The sequence below is a fragment of the Peromyscus leucopus genome, chromosome 11 (assembly GCF_004664715.2).
Source record: "Peromyscus leucopus breed LL Stock chromosome 11, UCI_PerLeu_2.1, whole genome shotgun sequence".
Taxonomy (NCBI): domain Eukaryota; kingdom Metazoa; phylum Chordata; class Mammalia; order Rodentia; family Cricetidae; genus Peromyscus; species Peromyscus leucopus.
This window is the reverse complement of record NC_051072.1, coordinates 5,560,536-5,581,819: the sequence shown is the minus strand read 5'-3', so window position 1 is coordinate 5,581,819 and position 21,284 is coordinate 5,560,536. Positions and strand designations below refer to the sequence as shown.

The following is a 21,284-nucleotide window of genomic DNA, read 5'->3' as shown; positions in this document are numbered from 1 at the left end:
AAATGACATGAACAGATGCTTCTCAAGTAAAGAAATGTGAATGACCTGTACAAACACGAAGAAAAATGTTCAAAATATTTAGGAATTAGCAAAATGCAAATAAAACCACACTGAACTGATTTTTACCCTCACCTAAATTACTATTACTGAGAAAACAAATGAAAACAAATATTTGTGAGGATGCAGGGCTAGTGGAGGAACCTTTATATTCCATTCATGGGAATATAAATGAGGGCTGCCACTATGCAAATCTGCATGGAGGTGTCTCAAAACATTAAAAGTAGGATTTCCATGTGATCCAGCTGTGCTGGTTCTGGGTACACACTGTAGAGAATCGGAGAGAGTGGATTATATGCCCACTTGCTACATTCATCAATGCACAATTTCTATAAACCAAGTTACAGAATCAGCTGAGGTAGCTGTTAGCAGATGAGTGGATAGAGTGTGGCATATGTGTGCAGTGGAGTTTTATTCCACCCTGTAGAAGAATGGAAAAGGCCAGACTGGAGTGCATTATGTTAAGTGAGATAAGCCAGACTCAGAAGGATACACGCAGAAATGGCTTTGATTCTTTTGGGTAGATACTTAGAACTGGTTATATCTGGACCACATGAAAGTTCTACCTTAAACATTTCAAGGAGCCTCCATGATGATTTCCACAGGGGCTGCACCAGTATATGTTGCCACTAGGTTTTATGCTTTTTACCAAACTATTTCCAATATTGCCAGTTTGTCTTGTCCTTCGCTGGTGTAGCTTTCTGACATAACTCCCATGATAAACTGTAGCAGTGCATAAAATCCTAGAATCTTAGCAGATGAAACTTGCCATGTCATATATCCTTGCATCATATGATGACAAGACAAAAAACTTAGGTTTGCACTGCTTTAGTCAGTGAAGCTTCAAAGACTGAGTTAGCAATGGCCGACTGTTCCTCTTATGCTGGTACAAAACTGTATAAAACTATTGCAACTAGAGAGGAAAAATTTCCTCACCGTCTTTTATGCACAGCAGTCAATTATTATTATTGTTATTTAAATTACGCATGCATATCTGTGCACTCATATGGTGTGTGTGTGTGTGTGTGTGTGTGTGTGTGTGTGTGTGTGTGCGCGCACATAAATGCAGTGACCGCAGAGGACAAGCATCAGCTACCATTGAGTTGGAGTCACGAGCAGTTGTGAAACACTTGACATGGGTGCTGGGAATCAAACGCAGGCCCTTGGCAAAGGCAGTGTGTATACCCTTAACCCTGGAGCCATCTCTCTCCAGCCCCCTTATTGTTTTAAAATGATCAGTTATTTTCTGCATTTTGATAAATTTTCTTTACATTGCAAAGAAAAACTTCTTTGATGATGGATGAGATTTATCTGTGGATATAAGGAAAAGTTTAGAATGCAGTTAGGAATTATGCCAGTCTGAAACCATGGCAGTATCAGGTTATTCTCTAAGATCCATGGCTAGGTTTCCAGGACCAGGGCATAGCTTCTCTCTTGTTAAACAGGGCTTAAATTCATATAGACGGCTGTTAATTATCACAAGATCATTGTATATGTTCATTGTATACTGTATTATGTCACATAAGAATATTTTCATATGAGTACATATTGCACATTGGGCATATTCTCTCTACTCTTCTTTTTCATCCACATTTCCATTTGTTAGGAAAAATGTAGATACATGGACAGGTTTTATATATTATAGATATATGGCATAGAACTTAATAAGTATTCTGGGTGAGTCTTGAATTCCAGATCCTCATGCCTCTAACTCCCAAGTGCAAGTATTAAAGATATATATCACCATTCTGGGAAACCAAGAAAGAAATTCTTTTTTTAATCCCCCACCACACTTAACGAATTGTGTGAGGACTGGGGAGATGGTTAAAACACTCTCTGGTCTCGCAGAGAACCAGAGTTTGGTTTCCAGCAACCGCATGGCAGCTAAGAACAGACTGTGGCTCCAGTTCCAGGGGATCTGACACTATTTGGCTTTCATGAGCCCCGTGAATGCATAAGGTGACATGCATGCATGCAGGCAAACACACATAAAATAAAAATAAATATAGGTTTTAAAAAATTGCTTGTGAATGTCATGTGTGTATATATTGTGCCTAGATCAAATTCATCCTTACTCCTTCCCTCCAAGTCTTCCCTCTACCAGGTTTCCTCCCAACCCCCGATGCTTGTTTTAAGCCATCTGACTCACTTAATGTTGCCCGCATGTGCACAGGGCCGTGTGTATGAGCAGCCTATCAGGAGGCCACATCCCTGATCAGGGGGTCACATCCCTGATCAGGGGGTCACATGTCTGAAACAAACTAACACATACACACTCCAGCCCTCAGTAGCCATCAGTTGCTAATAGCTTTTCTGTTAGAGGTAGTCCTTGGTGAGTGCCCCTCTCATCCATGCTGGGGTTTTTGGCTGGCAAATTCAGGCCTTGTGCATACAGTTACTGGACTTTGAGGTCACTTGGGTAATGGCCCTGCTGTGTCTGGAAGTAAACTGTTTTGCAGTAGTCTTCCGCTATCTCTCTCCCTTCTTCCAATATGATTTCTGCTTGTTCATCTCCCCCCTCTGTGTGTGTGTTAGAGAGAGAGGGGGGGGGGCGCTGAGGACTCCACAGTTTCTTTTCTGCACACTGAAGAGTTGCAGTATCAATTATACTGCAATTAATTATAAATATCTTTATGCTAATTACTATATACTGCAAGAGAAGCTTCTTTGATAAGCACCGAGAACTGCGACTGCACTTATCTACAGGTTTAGAGATAAATATTTAGCATTCAGTTTTATTCTATGTCCATTTAGCAGAATATTAGTATGAGGTTCTCCCCTAGGACCTACGACTTAATCTGCCATAGATTCCTGGGTGAGTTAATAGTACCAGGAATGAGTTATGTCTTGTGAAGCAGGGCTCAAATTCAATCAGAAACTGTTTGGTTATTTCCATAATATTTCTGCCACTAGCGTATGCATTGCCAAGCCAGTCATTATTGTAGCTTACAAGATTTACTCCTGGATAAGACCATCGATCACCTTTTCTTACAGTAGCATGCACAGCACCTTCCAGTGCTATAAAAGCTAATCAGTAAGGATGAAGCTGCCAGGTTGGTAGTAGCTTGATTTCTTCATGTCATGTAACTCAAATATGTGGTGTCTCCAGCAATCAGATATTCCATCAGGGGCTGGAGGGTAATCTATATCAGTGTCATTAGCCTGTAATGTTTGGTGGTGTATGAGACCCTGCTGACCAATAACTTGAAAGAGGTAACTTGCATCTGTCACTCAACTTTCTATTTGATAGCCTATGGTGCCTAGGAAGGGAATTTGGGGGAAGAAATTCTTAATGTCAGTCTATACCCCAATTATCTGAAAAATTTAATGTTTTTATTAGAACATTAATAAAATTTGAAAAAGATACTCATCGAAAATTGTAATTGGAAGGCAAATATTTATGGAAAAGAAAGCTCATAAAGCTGATGAACTTTGATGTTCTTTGCTTATTGAAATCAAAATATCAGCTCAACGAAAATTGTTGAGGGCATGGATAATTCATGATTTCTTATTGCTTAATTTAGTCGGTGACATCAGAGCACCAATACACTAAAACTATTGATTGAATTTCTGAATAAGACTGTCAACTTCATTATACTCCTCTGCTAGAGATGCAATTTCCAATTCTGGCTAGCCCTCTGCAAATAAATGACGTCTATACAGTGTCTTGGCATGGAAGTCTAGATAAAATACCACCTCCAAATTGTAGATACTCAGCGGTGGTGTTTTGTATTATTATTATTGCATGGATGTGGAATGGAACATTAAATTATAGTAGACTAGTAATGGACATATAGCTATACATTTATATCTCTACACATACACACACACACACATACACATACTACTATCATACACATATGTTACAATACTGCATCATATTTAAATAATTTTCATTAGTTTTACTTTGGAAGGACAATTTTCTTTAAAGGTTATAATTATAGCCTTATTTGAGAATGAACATTTAAAAAATCTAAGTGTGATTTTTCTTCTTATTACATAGAGTAATTATGTACCTAGTCACTGTTCTTGAGAACACAGTACATCTTTGGCTTTTAGAATGAGTGAAAATCACTGTTAGAGATGGATATAGGGGTCTGGCAGGCATCTGCTGGGATGTGTATGTTCTTAATGTTCAAGGACAGGAAACCTCTTCCTGTCTTCTGTTACTCATTACATCACTGTTTCTTCTCCTGCCCAGAAACACCACAGCATCGCCTATTCTGCTTCCTGACCAGGCCTGCTTGACTGCTTACCATCAACACTGTCTATCAAGCTAGACTCATTAGTTTAAGAAAGCTTTCAATTAGCCAAACTCCTGTAATTAACTTTCTCCCTATAATTTCCAGTCAGTGTCACTAAACAGAGCCAGTAGGCCAGAGGGCATTTGTCTCTCAGTCTTCCACTTAGATGGATCTCAAGCAAATTGAAATTGTAGATAAGAAAGTGCTGCTGTCTACCTCCTGTCTGCTACCATGATGCTGCGCAGTCAAACTAAGAACACCGCTACTGCCAGGCTGCTTCACGAAGGTTCCCGCTGTTTCAGCACCTTGTATCAGTGGGAGGTGTATGTGCTCCTCTTTGCTTGGGACACTCAGGTTTTCATCCACTGTCTCTTATTAATAATTAGTCATGTCTCCTAAGGCTATCTGAAGTGTCTAGTTTGGATAAAAAATTTATACTCAGCCCAAAATACATTTTGACCAAGAGAATTTATTATTTCTTTTAGAAGACAAATGACCCATTTTTTTCTCCAAGCTTAGTGTTTTATTTTTATTTTTTCTATTTTTAAAATTATCAATTCATATCTCTGAGATTTAAATAATCCAAAATTATGAAAAGAAAATGAAGAGAAATTCTAAAAAGTTTGATCTCTTTCAAAATTGTCTTAATATCTTTTGAATATAGCAACTATCTTATATCCATAATATTAACTTTAAAAAATGAGGTTCATAAAGCCTGGCACCACATTTCACATCTTTTTTGGCATCAGAACAAACTGTACAGGCCATGTTAAGAAAAACCTTGATCTATAACACAGGAAAGCATGGTCTGCTTTGGTGAGCATGGAGCTGGATCCTTCAAGCCCCTTCAGACTGATCTTTGCTTCTTGCAGTCCTCTCTTCTGTGTGATAGAGAATTCTTTTGGCTTCTCAGAACAACATGGCAGCAGTTTCCAGCGGAGACACCTTACAGATGCTTAAGCATCATTAATGCGTCTGGTTTCACTGTTTCCACTAACTGTTCATTGGTTGGTAGCGATACGTAAGCCAGAAGCCAGGTCCCATTATTCTGCTCTGCCTCTCCCTTTGCCCTCCTGCCTACTTTCCATGGACTTTCTTTATCTGCCCTAACACTCACAACTGAGTTATCAATAGTGTGCTGATTTTATTTTGAGCTTATAGTTATGAATATCTATATATTCATAACTAAATGAATACTCAGAAACTGTTTGCTTATTTCTATAATATTTAATAATATTAAATATTCCCATAATAACTGAGTGGGAAGATTCTATTATTTAGGCTGTAGATCTTTAAATAAAGAGCAAAATCTCTCAATTTTTAGATAACATATCACACACAAATGGAAACATAATGTAAGTAGATTTATATTTCAGTTTAATTGTATGTGTTACTTATGAGAAAAGACTTAACTGCTTGAATGCCATTCACATTGAAATAATAAAATACTTTTATATTTTTACAATGGCTTTAAACTTCTAACTCCTTTTTCACGTATCACTTATGTTTAATTCTCTGTAGTATGTGTTTATACTGATTCTGGGCTGTGGCTCAGAAACATTAAGAGATAGATGAAGCCACAAAGCTAATAAGTGAGAGAAGGAGTCGTTTGACCTTCTTTTTTATGACTCTAAACCCGGTGAGAGCTGTTACATAAAGCCATGCAAATTATGCAGATTTACGTCATGTTCCATTCACGGGGACAGCTGTGTGAATGAATGACAATGAACTATCAATGAACAATCTTTTGATCTAACAAAGCCCCTGCAGATTCTTCCCCTTTTCTGGCTAGAGAAACAGACACATCTATAATGCCATGTATGGCTGGTGTGATAAATACTGTTTACAATGTAATGAAAGGACTGTGCATCACAGAGGAAAAAGATGTGAGTACTTTAGGAAAACTTATACAAATGAATGTAATGGAAGAACTGACCACTTTGTGTTTCTGTGTGAGAGGTGTTTGCGTCTGTTTTAATAATATTTGGAACTATGAAGACTGAATTATCTACTGAGAAGTTCATTCAGAAAACTGAATTGCACTGAGCTTTAGGTCTCTTATCATAGATGGAAATATGAGAAATTTCCTCACTCCATTCCTAGGCCTAGTTGGTTTTCTAACCATCTAGTTTTTAACTGTTTAAAACTCAGTTGAGACCTTACCCTTTCAGAGGAGGGAATAGTGGGTGGGTGGGTGGGTGGGGAAGGCTGGGGAGGAATGGGAGGAAGGAGGAGAAGGGGATCTGTGGTTGGTATGTAAAATGCATAAAAAATTCTTAAATAAAAAATAAAATTAAAAAAAAAATCCTTACTTCTGTGCCTGGTAGTAATATTGGTTTCCTAGTCCGTGAAGTATAAATAGACAGTGGAATCAGAATTTTGTTTAGGGCTTATCAATTTAAAGGTGAAACCATGGTGACTATAATCTCCAATTTCAGAGTAAAGTTGCATTTATTATCAAAGAAGCATCCAGTCTTCTTCCAGAGATTTAAACTCTTTAACAATCAATATCTGGGTCAAAGACAGTAACATTTATGGAAGATCATTAATCTAATATTTTTTTATTATTGGGCATGTTGGCTAGTGCCCATCCTGGGAGATGTTTTGGGTCATATCTCTAGGAGTATGTGAGCAAGGTTCCCATCATAAGCACTATAAACTAGCCTATAGAATGAGCACCATTTCATAGTGTATGTTTTATTATTATCTGAGTACTGGTTCAGAGACAGAAGAAGAGCTTCTAGAGTAAGCAGCTAGCATCTTGAAGCTCCTTGTAGGTGACTCATGGTAATCCTTTGAAGTAATGAGCAGGATTGTACCACCCTTTAGGAAGATGTTTCTGAAGGTAGAGCAGAGAGCAAGATGGAAGAGATGACTGACTGCTTTAAGAGATATCTGACAGAGATGGTTGTAGTAACTATTCAATAGAGAGGTTGGATAGCACCAAGACACAGAAGAGGGAGTGAAATAGAACACATGGACTCATTTACATTGTGGTTGGGTAAGATTTGTGGTCAGTTAAATGGATATTGTTGAAGGCTCTAAAGAGATATCAAATCAATTCTGGGACTCCTGCATTGCCTCACCAATGTATCAAATGTACATGGTCTCATGTAATTTTCTAGATACTAATGATACAATGAGGAGTATATAGATAAGATGCCTGTACCATTGCATTCTAGAGTGGGGGACAGATGCTAAGTAAATAATAGAATGCACCTTCTTGGAGTTTATATATGTCTATGTTTATTTTTATGATGCTGTGGGCACCAAAGTGGGGAAGTGCAGTTATTTATTTGCTTGTGTTTGTGTGTGCGTGCAGATGCACATGTGTGAAGTCATATGTGCATGTGTGTGGTCTATGTGTGGAGGTTAGAAGTCAAACTTTGTTGTAGGTCCTCAGGGGGGTTCTCACAGGCCTGTACTGCTGCTGCAGGGCTTTTCTCCAGGTTCCACCAAGCCCCGCAGTCCCACAATCCAAGTATAAAATAATCACTCAGATGCTTATATTACTTATAAACTGTATGGCTGTGGCAGGCTTCTTGCTAACTGTTCTTATATCTTAAATTAACCCATTTTTATAAATCTATATCTTGTCACGTCGCTTGTGGCTTACTGGCGTCTTTACATGTTGCTTGTCCTGGCAGTGGCTGCAGTGTCTCCCCCCTTCTTCCTGTTTCCCCAATTCTCCTTTCTCCTTGTCCCACCTATACTTCCTGTCTGGTCACTGGCCATCAGTGTTTTATTTATATAGAGCGATATCCACAGCACTGTAGTTCACCAAAGAAGAAAGAATGGCTATCCAGAAATCTCCAGGCACCGGCCTGTCTCTCCCTCTTCAGCACTGATATAAGCATGTGCCTACATACACAGATTCTCATGCTTACATGACCAGCACTTAATCACTGGGGCTTCCTCCACAGCCCTTCAGTTAGTTATTCATACCAGTTTAGTATCAGGCTTTTCTAACTTGGAAATTCACTAGAAAATTACACAGGGGGAAGAACTCTTAGAAATTGACTACACAGCTTCACATTCACAAACTGTTCCATTTCTGACCTCTTTCTTTCTTTTTTTAAATCAGCATAGCCGTTTTTATGATATGTAATGAATTCATCATTTCCTGCCATCTAAAAGAAATTAGGGTCATAATGATGAGGGAGAAAGTGCAGGTATGTGGGTCTTACTCTGTATTATTCTAATTATCCCACCTATGGATTTTTAGCTCTTGGAAGGTCCCATAAGACATAAAAATCTTCACATGACAAAGAGTTCTCATTAATAGACATGGGATGTCTGGGAGGTTCTGGTTTGCCATGGGGGGTTGTTGGAAGGTTATTAATTGGCTTATGCATTTAAATTCATTGAAAAGTAGAGCTAAATTTAACCTAGTACATTAAACAGTATGCTTTTATGTCAGGGGAAGATGTAATTCTCTTTTCTATTATATAATTTCATGGGAGATTTGTTTTATAATTGAATGAGTTGTGATATATTTACATGTGTTTCTATTGCAAATGATGAAAACATTTTCACATCTTTCCCTATTGCTTATTAAAATGATGATGGAAACTTACCATTTGCAATTACTTTGAAGATTTCTGGAGGCAAATATCTAGCTGTTTCCTTATATTTTAGTGCATTTTATAGTTATATATTGGTTATAAAAATAATTTTAACTGGTTTACTCTTTATATGATGTAAGAACACATTTTTGGATAGGAGAATTCATTTTTATTTCAGTGCACTTTCACTCTCCCAGCATGTATACAGCTTCTAACATGATTTAAAATCAGTCACGAATAGCTCCTCCAGTTATAGCAATAACTTGAGGACTCTAGAACTCTGAGTTTATAGAGTTGGAAAAGTTTGAATTTCTTGTTTGTTCTGGTATGCTAAATTCCAGTTACTTGGTCTATGCATCTATTTTAACTTAAGTGCAGTTGGTATTTATTAACAGCAGTACAAAAGAAGTTAAGACTGAAAAGCACAAACGATTATTGCTGTAGTTTGTCTCCTGGAGAGTCCTAAGATAAAGACAAAGACCCAGTCACTAAGAGCCAACTAAGGAGCGCATTTTGATGGTTTATTTCCAAGCCACTGTGACCAGCCATGGAAACAAGTACATTACCACTGCCAAGAGTCTGAGATTCTTTGTAACACAAAGAACGTGAGCTGGGAGTGTAGGGAGTGGGATCTGGAAGGAGTTGGGGTTTAGGAAAGAATATGACAAAAATATAATGTACAAAAGACCCAAAGAATAAATAAAAAATGAGTTCAAGATCTTTCTCGTCCCCTCTCTCCACAACTGCAAAGGCTCCTTTAAGAGTTTCAGTGTTCTTTATATTGGTTTGGTTTTGTACAGCACAGTATGGCCTCCTCTCCTATCATTGAGGAGTGTAGAATTATAAGGAGACAGTGGGCTTTGTTCTTTATGCTGTTTTGGGAAAGACTCATGTGGCCTCATCTGCCCCACAGCAGGGCATCTGGATCACATAGGGCTCCTGGACCCAACAGGCATTGTAGCAACTTGCAGTTAAAGGTAGAGGCTATGCCGCTCAGACTATGGACTTAAGGAGCCTATTAGACAATAGCACTGTGTAACAATATCTCCGATTCTGATAAAACTTTTCAGAACTGTGGGTAGGAGTCATTGATATAGGCACAAGGAAATGAAAATAAATTCTCATAAATGGATGGAAGAACATCATCTATTCAGAATTTACATTGATTAGAACTTCATAAAATGGTAAATGAAACCAGATTTTTAAAGGCGGTAAATACTATGCAAAATAATGTAGATACTAATTAGCTTGCCAACATTAAGGACATTTTGGCCTTTTATAAGTAAGCAGCTTCTGTCATTTGAAAGTTTCGAGTTTTGTTTGCTGTTTGTTTGCAGTAGTTGATCATGTCTTAGGGGACATTTCACAGATGTTTCTCTTGGTGTTCTTGTTTAACAGAGGACAATAGAGAGCTATGTGGATAAACGTATGGGCACAACATATGGTCCTCCCGCGGGGAAGAAGATGGCTGTCTTTATTGATGATTTGAATATGCCAGTAATCAATGAATGGGGTGATCAGGTATATTGAGCCTACTGTATATTTTAATTTTGCTAATTTGTGACTGATGACTAATTTTTTTTTTTTTTTTTTGTTTCTTCAGCATGCAACTTCTGAGTTTTAATCAACTCTCTTCTATAGAAAACTTAAGGAATTACATGCTAGGAGCATGTCTGTCTGTCTGTCTGTCTGTCTGCATTTCCTCTCCTCACTCTGTGCGTGTGGTGTGTGTGTAGATGCACTCTCTTCTAACTGTACTTGTGAGGCCAGAGGTTGTCATCAGGTGGCTTTCTCGACCACTCTCCAACTTTCTCCAGACATGTCTCTCTGAACCTGGGCCTCACCATGTTGCTGGTTGGCCACTGAGACCCTGGAGTTCGCTTGTCTCTACCCCCAACCCCAGCTCGGGGTGATTGGTGTGCATGACCACACCTGGCTTTTACGTGGGTGCTGGGGAATCTGAACTTAGGTCTTCATGCTCGAGCATCAAGCACTTTCCCCACTGGCCTTTCCTTGGCCCAAGGAATGGCATTTTAATTCTCGAGGTTGTTTTTCTTAGGTTACTAACGAGATTGTCCGACAGCTGATGGAACAAAGTGGATTCTATAACCTAGAGAAACCTGGCGAGTTTACTAGCGTTGTAGACATCCAGTTCTTGGCGGCCATGATCCACCCGGGGGGTGGACGCAATGACATACCACAGCGATTGAAGAGGCAGTTCTCCATATTCAACTGCACCTTGCCTTCAGATGCTTCCATGGACAAAATCTTTGGTAAAATGGTTGTTAGAGGGCAAGGGAAAAGAGGGACACGTTCTCTAGGGCAGCACAAAGCAGCCTTATCACTGTTTTAGTTCCTTTCCTACAGTGATTAACTCTAGATATTTATGGAGGTGGATACCTCAGTTTATGTTGTCTCCTTTGTTAACATTATTATTATTATTAATTATTTAAGTAGCTGTTCCTAGCCTCTCAAGCGAGGATGTTAAACATGGCATGTACATAAGCTGGTTTTCACATGGGCAGCCTGTATATTCCTTTGTTAAGAACATGTGGCTGATTAACTAACACAAATAATGAATGTTTTGCCATAGGAATGACAGTGTACAAAACATAAGAGTTCCCCATCTGGCCATCAGGGTAGTCAACATAATTGCAATCAATTACTGATGGGTTAAACATGGAATACTTCAGCGATAATTAAATTGAAGAGCTACTAACTCAATATATAGCCAAGTATATTTAATTCAACAATGAAAATATATATACATATATATTTTACTTATTCTGGACTTACTCTTTGCAGAAAAAAAGAGTGTGAAGTTGTGAACAACTCTCTGTTAGGTATTAATTTACAATTTCTGAAAGTGCCACTGACACAAAACTCATTAAGATTACTCTAATTAATTTCTGGCAGGATAAAATGTCATCTTATCACCCCAGGCTAGGAGAGTGTGACAGCGCTCTGCCTTCAGTCACAGCAGTGGGAAGGTTTGGAGACCAAATGACATTTGAATTATCTAAAGTTGGGGAAAGTAAAGTAGATGAGAAGGAATGACTACTATCACTTTTAATTATTCTTTGGAGCCTGGAAAATGTGATGCATAAGAAAGTAATTTTATAATGCATGGGACAACAGAAGAGGAAACTATAGAGGACTTAGGAAAACCACTTATCTTTTTATAAGTCAATTTATATATTTATTGTTGTTGTTTAATAATAATAAATTAGTGTCTCTAGTGTTTTCAGTGGTATTTGTTTTCTTCAATAATAATATAAAATAATAATAGTAATTATTATTTTTACTCTATTAGAGACAGAATCTAGAGCTTTGAGCCCATTAGGCTAATGCTCTGCCCTTTAGCTGTATTTTTAAATCAACACTCCGATATTTTGAATGCTGACTTACTTAAACCTATGACTGGTTTTCAAGTATTTGAAAAAAAAATCAATAGACCATTAACTGATGTCTTTGTCTATACTGCTTGGCCACCTGTAAACATACACCAGTACATTTGTGTAAAGTCTGTATGGTGCTTCTGGACTGAGTTGTGTGATTTGTCGGAATGTGATGATCCTCCCCTTTCCAGGTGTGATTGGGGTAGGCTACTACTGTCCCCAGCGAGGCTTCTCCGAGGATGTGCGGGATGCTGTGATGAAGCTGGTGCCCTTGACCCGCCGCCTGTGGCAGATGATCAAAGTGAAGATGCTCCCTACCCCTGCAAAATTCCACTATGTGTTTAACCTTCGAGACCTTTCCAGGATCTGGCAGGGCATGCTGAACGTAACTTCAGAGATTATCAAAGACACAAGTGTAAGCGATACTTAAGACATAAAAACAATTCACATAGCTATTTTCTTATCCTAAATATTTAAATTTGATTTTTATATGAGGTCTGAAAAAAATTGGATCCTTTTGCATACGGTTAATTTCTTCATCTGTGTCTGGCTAACATTGTTAAAAAAAAACAAACCTAAATTAGAAAATTTGAATTATAATTTTCAATTAAATTAATTTATATTTAGGGAAACATTAAACAGAATTATTATCTAAGGGCGTATGTATTAGTTTCTTTTCCTATTCTTGTGATAAAACGCCCTGATAAAAGCAATTTAAAGAAGAAAGGATTTATTCTGCTTCTTAATTGGAAGATATGGATTGTCACAGCGGGGAAGTCATGGTGACAGTGTGAGACAACTGGTCACGTGGCTCCCACAGTCAGGATGCAGACAGAATGAATGCTGATACTGAGCTCGCTTTCTCCTTTTGCATTTGTCTCTGCCCATGGAATGATGCTACCCATAGTTAAGGCAGGTCTTCCCACCTCAACTGTCCAGTTCTAGATGATTCAACAACATGGGCATAGGCTTGTGTTCTAGGTGACCCCAGTTCCTGTTGAGTTGACAGTCAATATTAACCACAGGGTAGAATAGAAGAAACCATTGGTTTTTGTTTTTTCATAATATGCTATTTTCTTCAATAAATAATGGGCACAATTATGATTGACTTTATTCTATAATAGTCCTGGTACTTTAAACTTGACTTTTTAAACTTTAAAAAAATGTAACTATATTTATAAATCAACAGTCAGAGTGAAAAGAAACCATTTTGTTGTTAATCAGCCGTGATTTTTTCTTGTAACTAGATGAAGTAAAAGAATTATTCATTCTGCTGCAATTAAAAAGAGGCAGCAGAGTAGAAAATTCATTTAATACAAAACCCAAAATGAGCACTTCTGGATGTATGTGAATATGACAGTTCCTATGTTGTAAGAATTTCCTTCGATCTAGAACAATAGCTTAAAAACCCAATGCCTGTTACCCTCAGAGCATGCCTGTGTGCTTAGGCTAAGTCACAGGTGGCGCTTGCCCGGCCTTTCAGGATCCGGGGACATAGTTTGGTGACTGCTTCAGGAGTATTGGCTACAGAAACACTCAGAGGGTGGACTTACTGACAAATAGTTGGTAAGCATGGCAGTGCTCACTGTCACATCCCTTCATCTCTGCTCCAGATGCTCACCAGTAGGCCCCCACACAGGCTAACGTTTGAAAACTAGACAGTCTTGGGGAAAGCTCATAATCCTTTTGACAAAACTGACATTGAGTTTAGCAGCAGTGAATATTTCAAGTTGATTTATAAAAATTAAAATGTACCATTATTGTGTGCGTGCAGGTGTGTGTATGCACGGATGTGTGTACACACAGACACACAGATATAGACACAGAGACACAGACACAGACACATGCATACACAGACAGATACAGACAGACAGACAGACAGACAGACACACACACACACGCCATGGCACCATGTGGAGGTCAGAAGGCAACTTTGTGGAGTATGTTCTCTCCACTTTGATATGGCTTCCAGGGGTCAACTGAAGACATCAAGCTTGCAGGGGAAGCACCTTTACATTCTCAGCCATCTGGCCTGCTTTCAAGTTGCATTTTCCTCTCTTGGTATTATTAATAAATTAATGGAATTGTGGAATGTGATTCTCATCTACTATTCTTCATTAGCCATTCTGGACACTTATTTTAAGTCAATACAAACAATTTTTAGCAATTGATGTTATAGTAAACTTTCTCTTAACAGAAACTTTTATATTCTGGAAAGCAAATAGCTTTTTGTCATTAGTAACAAAACCTGACTTGAAAGGTAGAAATTTCTATTAGTATTTTAAACCAAATAATGAGCTTCAGCAAATATTATTTTTCTTAGACTAAAATAGAACTGTCGTTTAGTCAATTTCTCCAGTGAATTTTGGTCCCTGAATTTTTTCATATATGCCAGATTTATATTTGCAACAAATTTTCCTTATTTCTGCTAATTAAACATGCCTTTGTAGATCTCAATGGCACAAATATAAGAGTTGCTCATACACTGTACATTACACTATTAATGGCCCATGAAAGGAAATGTTGTAACCGATTTAATAACAATTGAAGACCTTTTCACTCAATGTCAGTTAGTTTGTTGATTAATCTGATAAATTTGTAGTAATTTTTATGTGGGGATATTTTCTTTTTAATTTAGACCATAAAAGAATAAATTTGATTTCTCTTTATTATACTTGAATAAAATCAATACAAATTGGAATAGGGGCATTTAAAATGTATTGTATGTATTTTTAAAGGGGTGTATCTGATCTATAAGCCAGAGAGATGAAGCTCTATGGTATATCACTTGAAGTCTCATCTCAACTAAGGCCCAGTCAGGATTAATGACTCATTTAATTATGCCTTCAACAGGAGCTGCTCAAGCTGTGGAAGCATGAGTGTAAACGGGTGATAGCTGACCGCTTCACCATGTCCAGTGATGTGACTTGGTTTGATAAAGCCTTAGTCAGTTTGGTCAAGGAGGAGTTTGATGAAGAGAAAACACTGGTGGTGGATTGTGGAGTTGATGCTTATTTTGTGGATTTCTTGAGGGATGCACCAGAAGCTACAGGTAAACTATTGAAGAAGAGTTTGAAGTTCCCCAAAAGGTGGTCCCTGAAGGGAGAGCTAATGATAGAAGATTTGTACATTTTCAGGGCTTCAGTCCCTAAAGGTGAATTACTGACTGGTTTTTAAATGAACATTATTATTCATGTAAAAACTGTTTCTGCAGCTGAAGATGGATTTTTTTGCTCAATTTTCATATATAAAGGGCTGTTGGCACTGGAGCTATACATCAGTTGTTAGGTACAGTGCTTGCCCACCACACATAAAGCTTTAGACTTCATACACAGGGAGCGGGGGCACAAGCCTATTATCCCAACAGTTGGAAGGCTGGAGGAGCTAAAGCCATCATTGACTTACTGGGCATTCTAGGCTAATGCAGTTATGTCTTCTAAATGGTTGAGCATGGCTACAGCATCTCTGATTTGTGTAGTAACAAAATATGTTGCTTCTTTCCAACTACAAAAGGACACCACTTCGTCCTCTGCAGTTGGAAAGAAGCGGCACTTTTTTTTTTTTTTTTTTTTTTGTAAATCAAGTCAAGCACGTAGAAAGTCTGGTGAGGCCATTTGGAGAAATGACTAGAATCTATTCTGTGTTCATTTTACTCATCTGTATCTCATATCCTCTGAGGAGGATGACTAGATAGATTGTGCTTCTCAAGGAGCAAAGCATAACTGCTCCATCTGCAGAGAGGGCAAAGCCACAGGAAAATGTCTAACCTCCCGTGACTTCAAAACACTTTATTTGTTGAAGCTTGAGTTGAACATTTATGAGAGGGTTTTTTATATTCCTCCTAAAAAAAGTCATGTAATTCTTGACCTCCAGATTTTTGATGTTAAGTCTGTATTTCTTTTGATTTTCATCTTAACTAGTAGGCTCATATCTCTAGCATGCTCTTTAAGATACAGTGTTGAATTGTGAGTTCTCACTAAATTAAATGAAAAAATATCATTTGAAACTGGTTCCTTCTAGAAAAGAAAGAAGTATAGGCCTATGATTATGAAAATCCTAATACTTCTACCATTGTCTGCTTTTGTTTCCTTAAAAATTTACAGTACTGTATTTTAATGAAAAACATTAATATTAAATTGTAGCACTTTGAGCGTGATAATTTAGGCAGAGCTAGTCAAGTTCAGTGATTTGAGGAATCCTACTGCTTCTTGCCAAGGTGAAACATCTGAGGAGACTGATGCTGAAATACCAAAGCTTTATGAGCCAATTGAATCCCTTCATCACCTGAGAGAGCGTTTGAGTGCCTTCCTGCAGCTCTATAATGAGAGCATCCGCGGCACTGGCATGGACATGGTGTTCTTCACAGATGCAATGGTCCACTTAGTCAAGGTACAGTCGCCTCATGAAGGAGGGAGACCCAGGTGACAGACACTTGGCTTTACCCTGAATGACCCCCTCCTTCATTTTCACCTCTTAGGAGAATACTCAGTTTAAAAGTGAACTCATTGTTACATTGCTGCATTGAATTTCTAAGCTGAATGCAACATGTCACACTTTATAGGCTTAAAATAAGTGCCTGTATATTTTCAATGTGCGATGTGAGAATTTTATTCAGTGTTGATATTCAGCTTCTGGCTTAGTGTTTTTGTTACACAGGATGAATGTGGTTTATTTGAGTTCAAAGAACAAAGTCTGTTTATTTCTACATCATCTAAAGAATAGCACTTTGAAGTGGGGCGTAAGCCTAACGGACATCAAGTGAAATAAGCGAGGCAGGCAAACGCCACAGCATTCCACTCACATTAGGCACTCAGTGTAGTCATTCACAGAGATAGGAGGCAGAATGGAGAATGCCAGGGCTGGATGGAGAAGGAAATTGGGTGTCAGTGTTTAAATGAGTAGAATTTTAGTTTTGCAGGAAGAAAAGAGATATGGAAGTAGACGGTATTAATGGTTGCACAACAGTGTACATCTACTTAATATTATTAAATCATACATTTTAATTAGTTATGTTAGTAAATTTTGTTACATGCATTGGTAGTATCATCTGCTTTTATGGAAAGGTACTGTGACTAAGTATCTGATAAAATAGCTCAGGGGATGACTGGTTTTTTGCTTACTGTTTTAAGGAATAGTCTATCACAGTGTCAAGAGCTTGAGGTAGCTGGTCATATTGTGTTTGCAGTCAGGAAGCAGAGAGAAGCAGAGAGAGAAAGGAATGCTGGTGTTCCACTGGTGTTCAGCTTTTTATGTAGTCTAGGACCCAAGCCCAGGGCATGATGAGGTCCACATTTAGGATGTTTTTTTTTTTTTTTTTTTTCTATATCAATTAATCTAATCTAGAAAGTCTTTGACAGTACACTTAGAGGTATATTTCAGTGGTGGCTATAAATTCACTTTAATTACAAAATAAAGATTAGCCATCACATGTATTTTATAATCAAAGACAATAATTGTAAAAATTAGATAAAAACAAAACAGCAACAACAAAACAAAACAGTGTGGAAAGTTGATCTTGAGAAGGTGAAAATTCTGTTACAATGAATTCCACCAGGGAAGTAGAATTCCATCCTACTCTGTTATATGAGAGAGTTGGTCATTTCTTAAATGCTGGAAGCAATATATATATATATATATATTTTTTTTTTTTCCGAGACAGGGTCTCTCCGTGTAGCTTTGCGCCTTTCCTGGAGCTCACTTGGTAGCCCAGGCTGGCCTCGAACTCACAGAGATCCACCTGGCTCTGCCTCCCGAGTGCTGGGATTAAAGGCGTGCGCCACCACGCCCGGCATATATTTTTGCCTAGAAACTTATATGACCTAATTTATTTACAGCATTAGATTTGCCATTTAGCAGATGTCATCCATTTCCTTCCTTTGTTGACAGCGGTCACTTTTCAGACTCTTACGTACTTTCAGTTAGAAAGCAGGTGGCTTGGGCTTGTCTTCCATCATCCAGGTTTAACCGTGAAGAATGATCTCATAGATGCAAGTTTCCCTCTCTAGTGGTTATAAGATCTGAGCAGTGGAGGTGGTTTGAGAGCTTAACCAAGGAGCTGGTCCTGTGAATTGGGGTTTGCTCACCTGTTTATTTTCTCTATATGAGGGCAAGGATCTCTCTGCAGGATTGAAGTGAATCTGAGACAAAGAGAAAACAGAAGAATTATTCATAGATCCGGTCTCCCTAGCATGAGGGATGGAACTTGGTGTCTCTGTGAATTCTTAAAGACATCTGTCTAGAGTGAATGATGAGGCCCAATGTTCTTCCAAATACTAATATAAATAATAGTGTGAAATGAACTTCAGATTTATAGTTGATTAAGAATAGAATGTTTCATTAAGGATAGAACTTCTGCAATATTGAATAGTTAAAAGAAAGGGAGGGTATGCCGGGCGGTGGTGGCGCACGCCTTTAATCCCAGCACTCGGGAGGCAGAGCCAGGCGGATCTCTGTGAGTTCGAGGCCAGCCTGGGCTACCAAGTGAGCTCCAGGAAAGGCGCAAAGCTACACAGAGAAACCCTGTCTCGAAAAACCAAAAAAAAAAAAAAAAAAAAAAAAAAAAAAAGAAAGGGAGGGTAAAGAAATTAAAACAAAACAAAACAAAAACTACCCAACACTTCACATGTTATGAATGAGCTCTGCCAATGGTGATGTTGTGACTAAATGCCTCCTGAAGATGTCTGGTTGGCCTGTGATTACCCATCCCTAAAACTACTAAAGAGTTTATTTTTGCTAGTCTTGTGAAATTCCTTCATTTTCTGTTTTACAACACAAATTACAAGCTTTTCTTCATCTAGCTGAGCATGCCATTGCAGGCACAGTGCCTTAGCTCGGAGGGTATTTTCTTTGGCTCTCAGCCTTTAGCCTGGTTGCTTTGGAATTGGTCAAAGAATACATGTCCAGAACATTTGAGACAAAATTGTGCATTCCTCACTGTGTTCTAAGCTGACTCTTCCTTAACACTTGTGTGTGTGTGTGTGTGTGTGTGTGTGTGTGTGTGTATGTACACGACAGAAGTCAGAGTCAGATGAAGGTAAAACCTGCAACCAAATGTGCTGTGATATGAGGCCCAGCTCTTTTATTTGTGAAAATGCACAGACTATGTCTTTGTTCTATGTATCTTTATTAACATTATTTAAAAAATTTGAGATTGTAATACAATTATATTATTTCTTCCCTCTCTTTCCTTTCTCCAAACCCTCCAATATATCCCTTTGCTCTCTTTCAAATTCAAGGCCTCATTTTATTAATTAATTAATTTTATTGTTATTACATGCAACAAATTCATATAGATATGAATTTGCATATATATTCACAATTATAATCTGTTCAGCCTGAATGGTGTTACTTGCATGTGTTTTCGGAACTGACCATTTAGTGTTGGATAACCAATTGGTGTGCTCTTCCCTGGGAAGACTGTTTCTCCCACTCTCCGCATTCCCTAGTTACCTGTAGTTCTCTGCAGGGTAGAGGCCTTGCCAGATTTCAACAACAATAAACATGCCAACGAGATATGTGTATCTTTTGTGTGTGTGAAAGTTTAAACTATATTGTTAGTGGTTTATCATAACCTAGGTTCTGATATTGCAATCGGCCCATGGACAGCAGTTTACCCAGTATATAATTTAGAAAAGTGGACTGTTAATGGTTAGACATGTCTGATTCCAGAACACCTCATCAGTGTGGATTCTGGTCCATTGATCTGGGTGTCTCTTCACTATGGACAATGAGCTCCATGAAGGCAAACTTCCTCTGAGTCACTTCGGTCTTTCCTGATAGAATGCTTGGAAGATGATCACACACGGAACGCCGACAAATGATCTGGAATTTAAACAAGTCTCCAGTGTGTTCCCAAACAATGCTTTACAGCCTCACCCCCTACTATTTCCCTGTTGCAACCTTGGAGGCACCACCTCTGGCCTTTTGCTGACTCTGGGAATTTGTGTCTCAGAGGCCGTCCAGTGTCCAGCATCTTTGCTTTTCCATGTCTCTTCCTCCCCTCCCTCCCTCCCTCCCTCCCTCCCTCCCTCCCTCCCTCCCTCCCTCCCTCTCTTCCCTTTTCCTTCCTCCCTCTCTCCTTTCCTTCATTTCCTTCCTTCCTTCCTTCCTCCCTCCCTCCCTCCCTCCCTCCCTCCCTCCCTCCCTCCCTCCCTCCCTCCCTTCCTTCCTTCCTTCCTTCCTTCCTTCCGTCTTTGGTGTTGTGCTTTGCTTTTGGAGATACGGTCTTTGCTAGCCCAGTTGGTCCTGTACTCAACTATGAATCAAAGGCTAGCCCCAACCATTCTATTCTCTTGATAGAATTATGGTGAATGTCTCCTTGCCCAGCCAGCGAGCCCCCTTCTCTGTTACACTTCAAGTCATCTTCCAAGACTTAGGTAAGAGTCACAGTTTGAGAGCAGAAAACTAGGAAAATTGAAGCATACATCTGTCCTCAGGTTCTAGGCTCATATAGAGGCAGGCAGCATAGTCTCATTTCCCACATACTCAAATTTTTGGAAATTGGCTGCAAACCCAGTGGTATTCCAAGCAGAAATGGAACACACTGAGCTAAGAGAAGAAAGTTTTGAGGAAGTGTGCTTAGCAAACCCTTTCCAGGATGTAAAGCCTCAGGAATGCTAGCCAGAGTTCTAGAGGACCTATTTTCAGCCCTTACCACTCACTGTCATTGGACTTAGAAAACCAATTTTTACAACAATACTCGAGATTAAATGTGTATTTTAGGAGGGAAAAGGTTAGCGCATAAAGTGAAAAGACCATCCAGAGTTCTATGCTGTATCCTCTCTAAAAGAGCTGGAAGCCTGATGGGAGCACTTCATTCCATACCAGGAAAGCTAAATTAATGAATGACTCCCAGGAGGGGGACTGGGGATGGTCTGTGTCTACTGACCCATCTTTCATCACTTCTTGACAGAAATCTTGGCTATCACCATCTTGTCAAGGAGTAGGAGGATTATGAACTTTTTCCTTTCATCATCTCTGTTATTCTTAGGTAGTTTTCCTCCCTTTGATTTGAGCTTTCT

At 38.7% G+C, this 21,284-nt stretch overlaps 1 protein-coding gene across 1 annotated transcript in view; it reads left to right on the top strand.

Moving 5' to 3' along the window:
• Dnah5 (dynein axonemal heavy chain 5) overlaps positions 1–21,284 on the top strand; it is a 232,373-nt gene that overhangs the window by 128,544 nt on the left and 82,545 nt on the right. Inside the window, exons 48-52 of the mRNA XM_028868160.2 lie at positions 10,265–10,387; positions 10,926–11,139; positions 12,456–12,679; positions 15,118–15,316; positions 16,481–16,653. Of these exons, the coding sequence (XP_028723993.1) occupies positions 10,265–10,387; positions 10,926–11,139; positions 12,456–12,679; positions 15,118–15,316; positions 16,481–16,653 (933 nt within the window). The remainder of the gene's footprint in view (positions 1–10,264; positions 10,388–10,925; positions 11,140–12,455; positions 12,680–15,117; positions 15,317–16,480; positions 16,654–21,284) is intronic.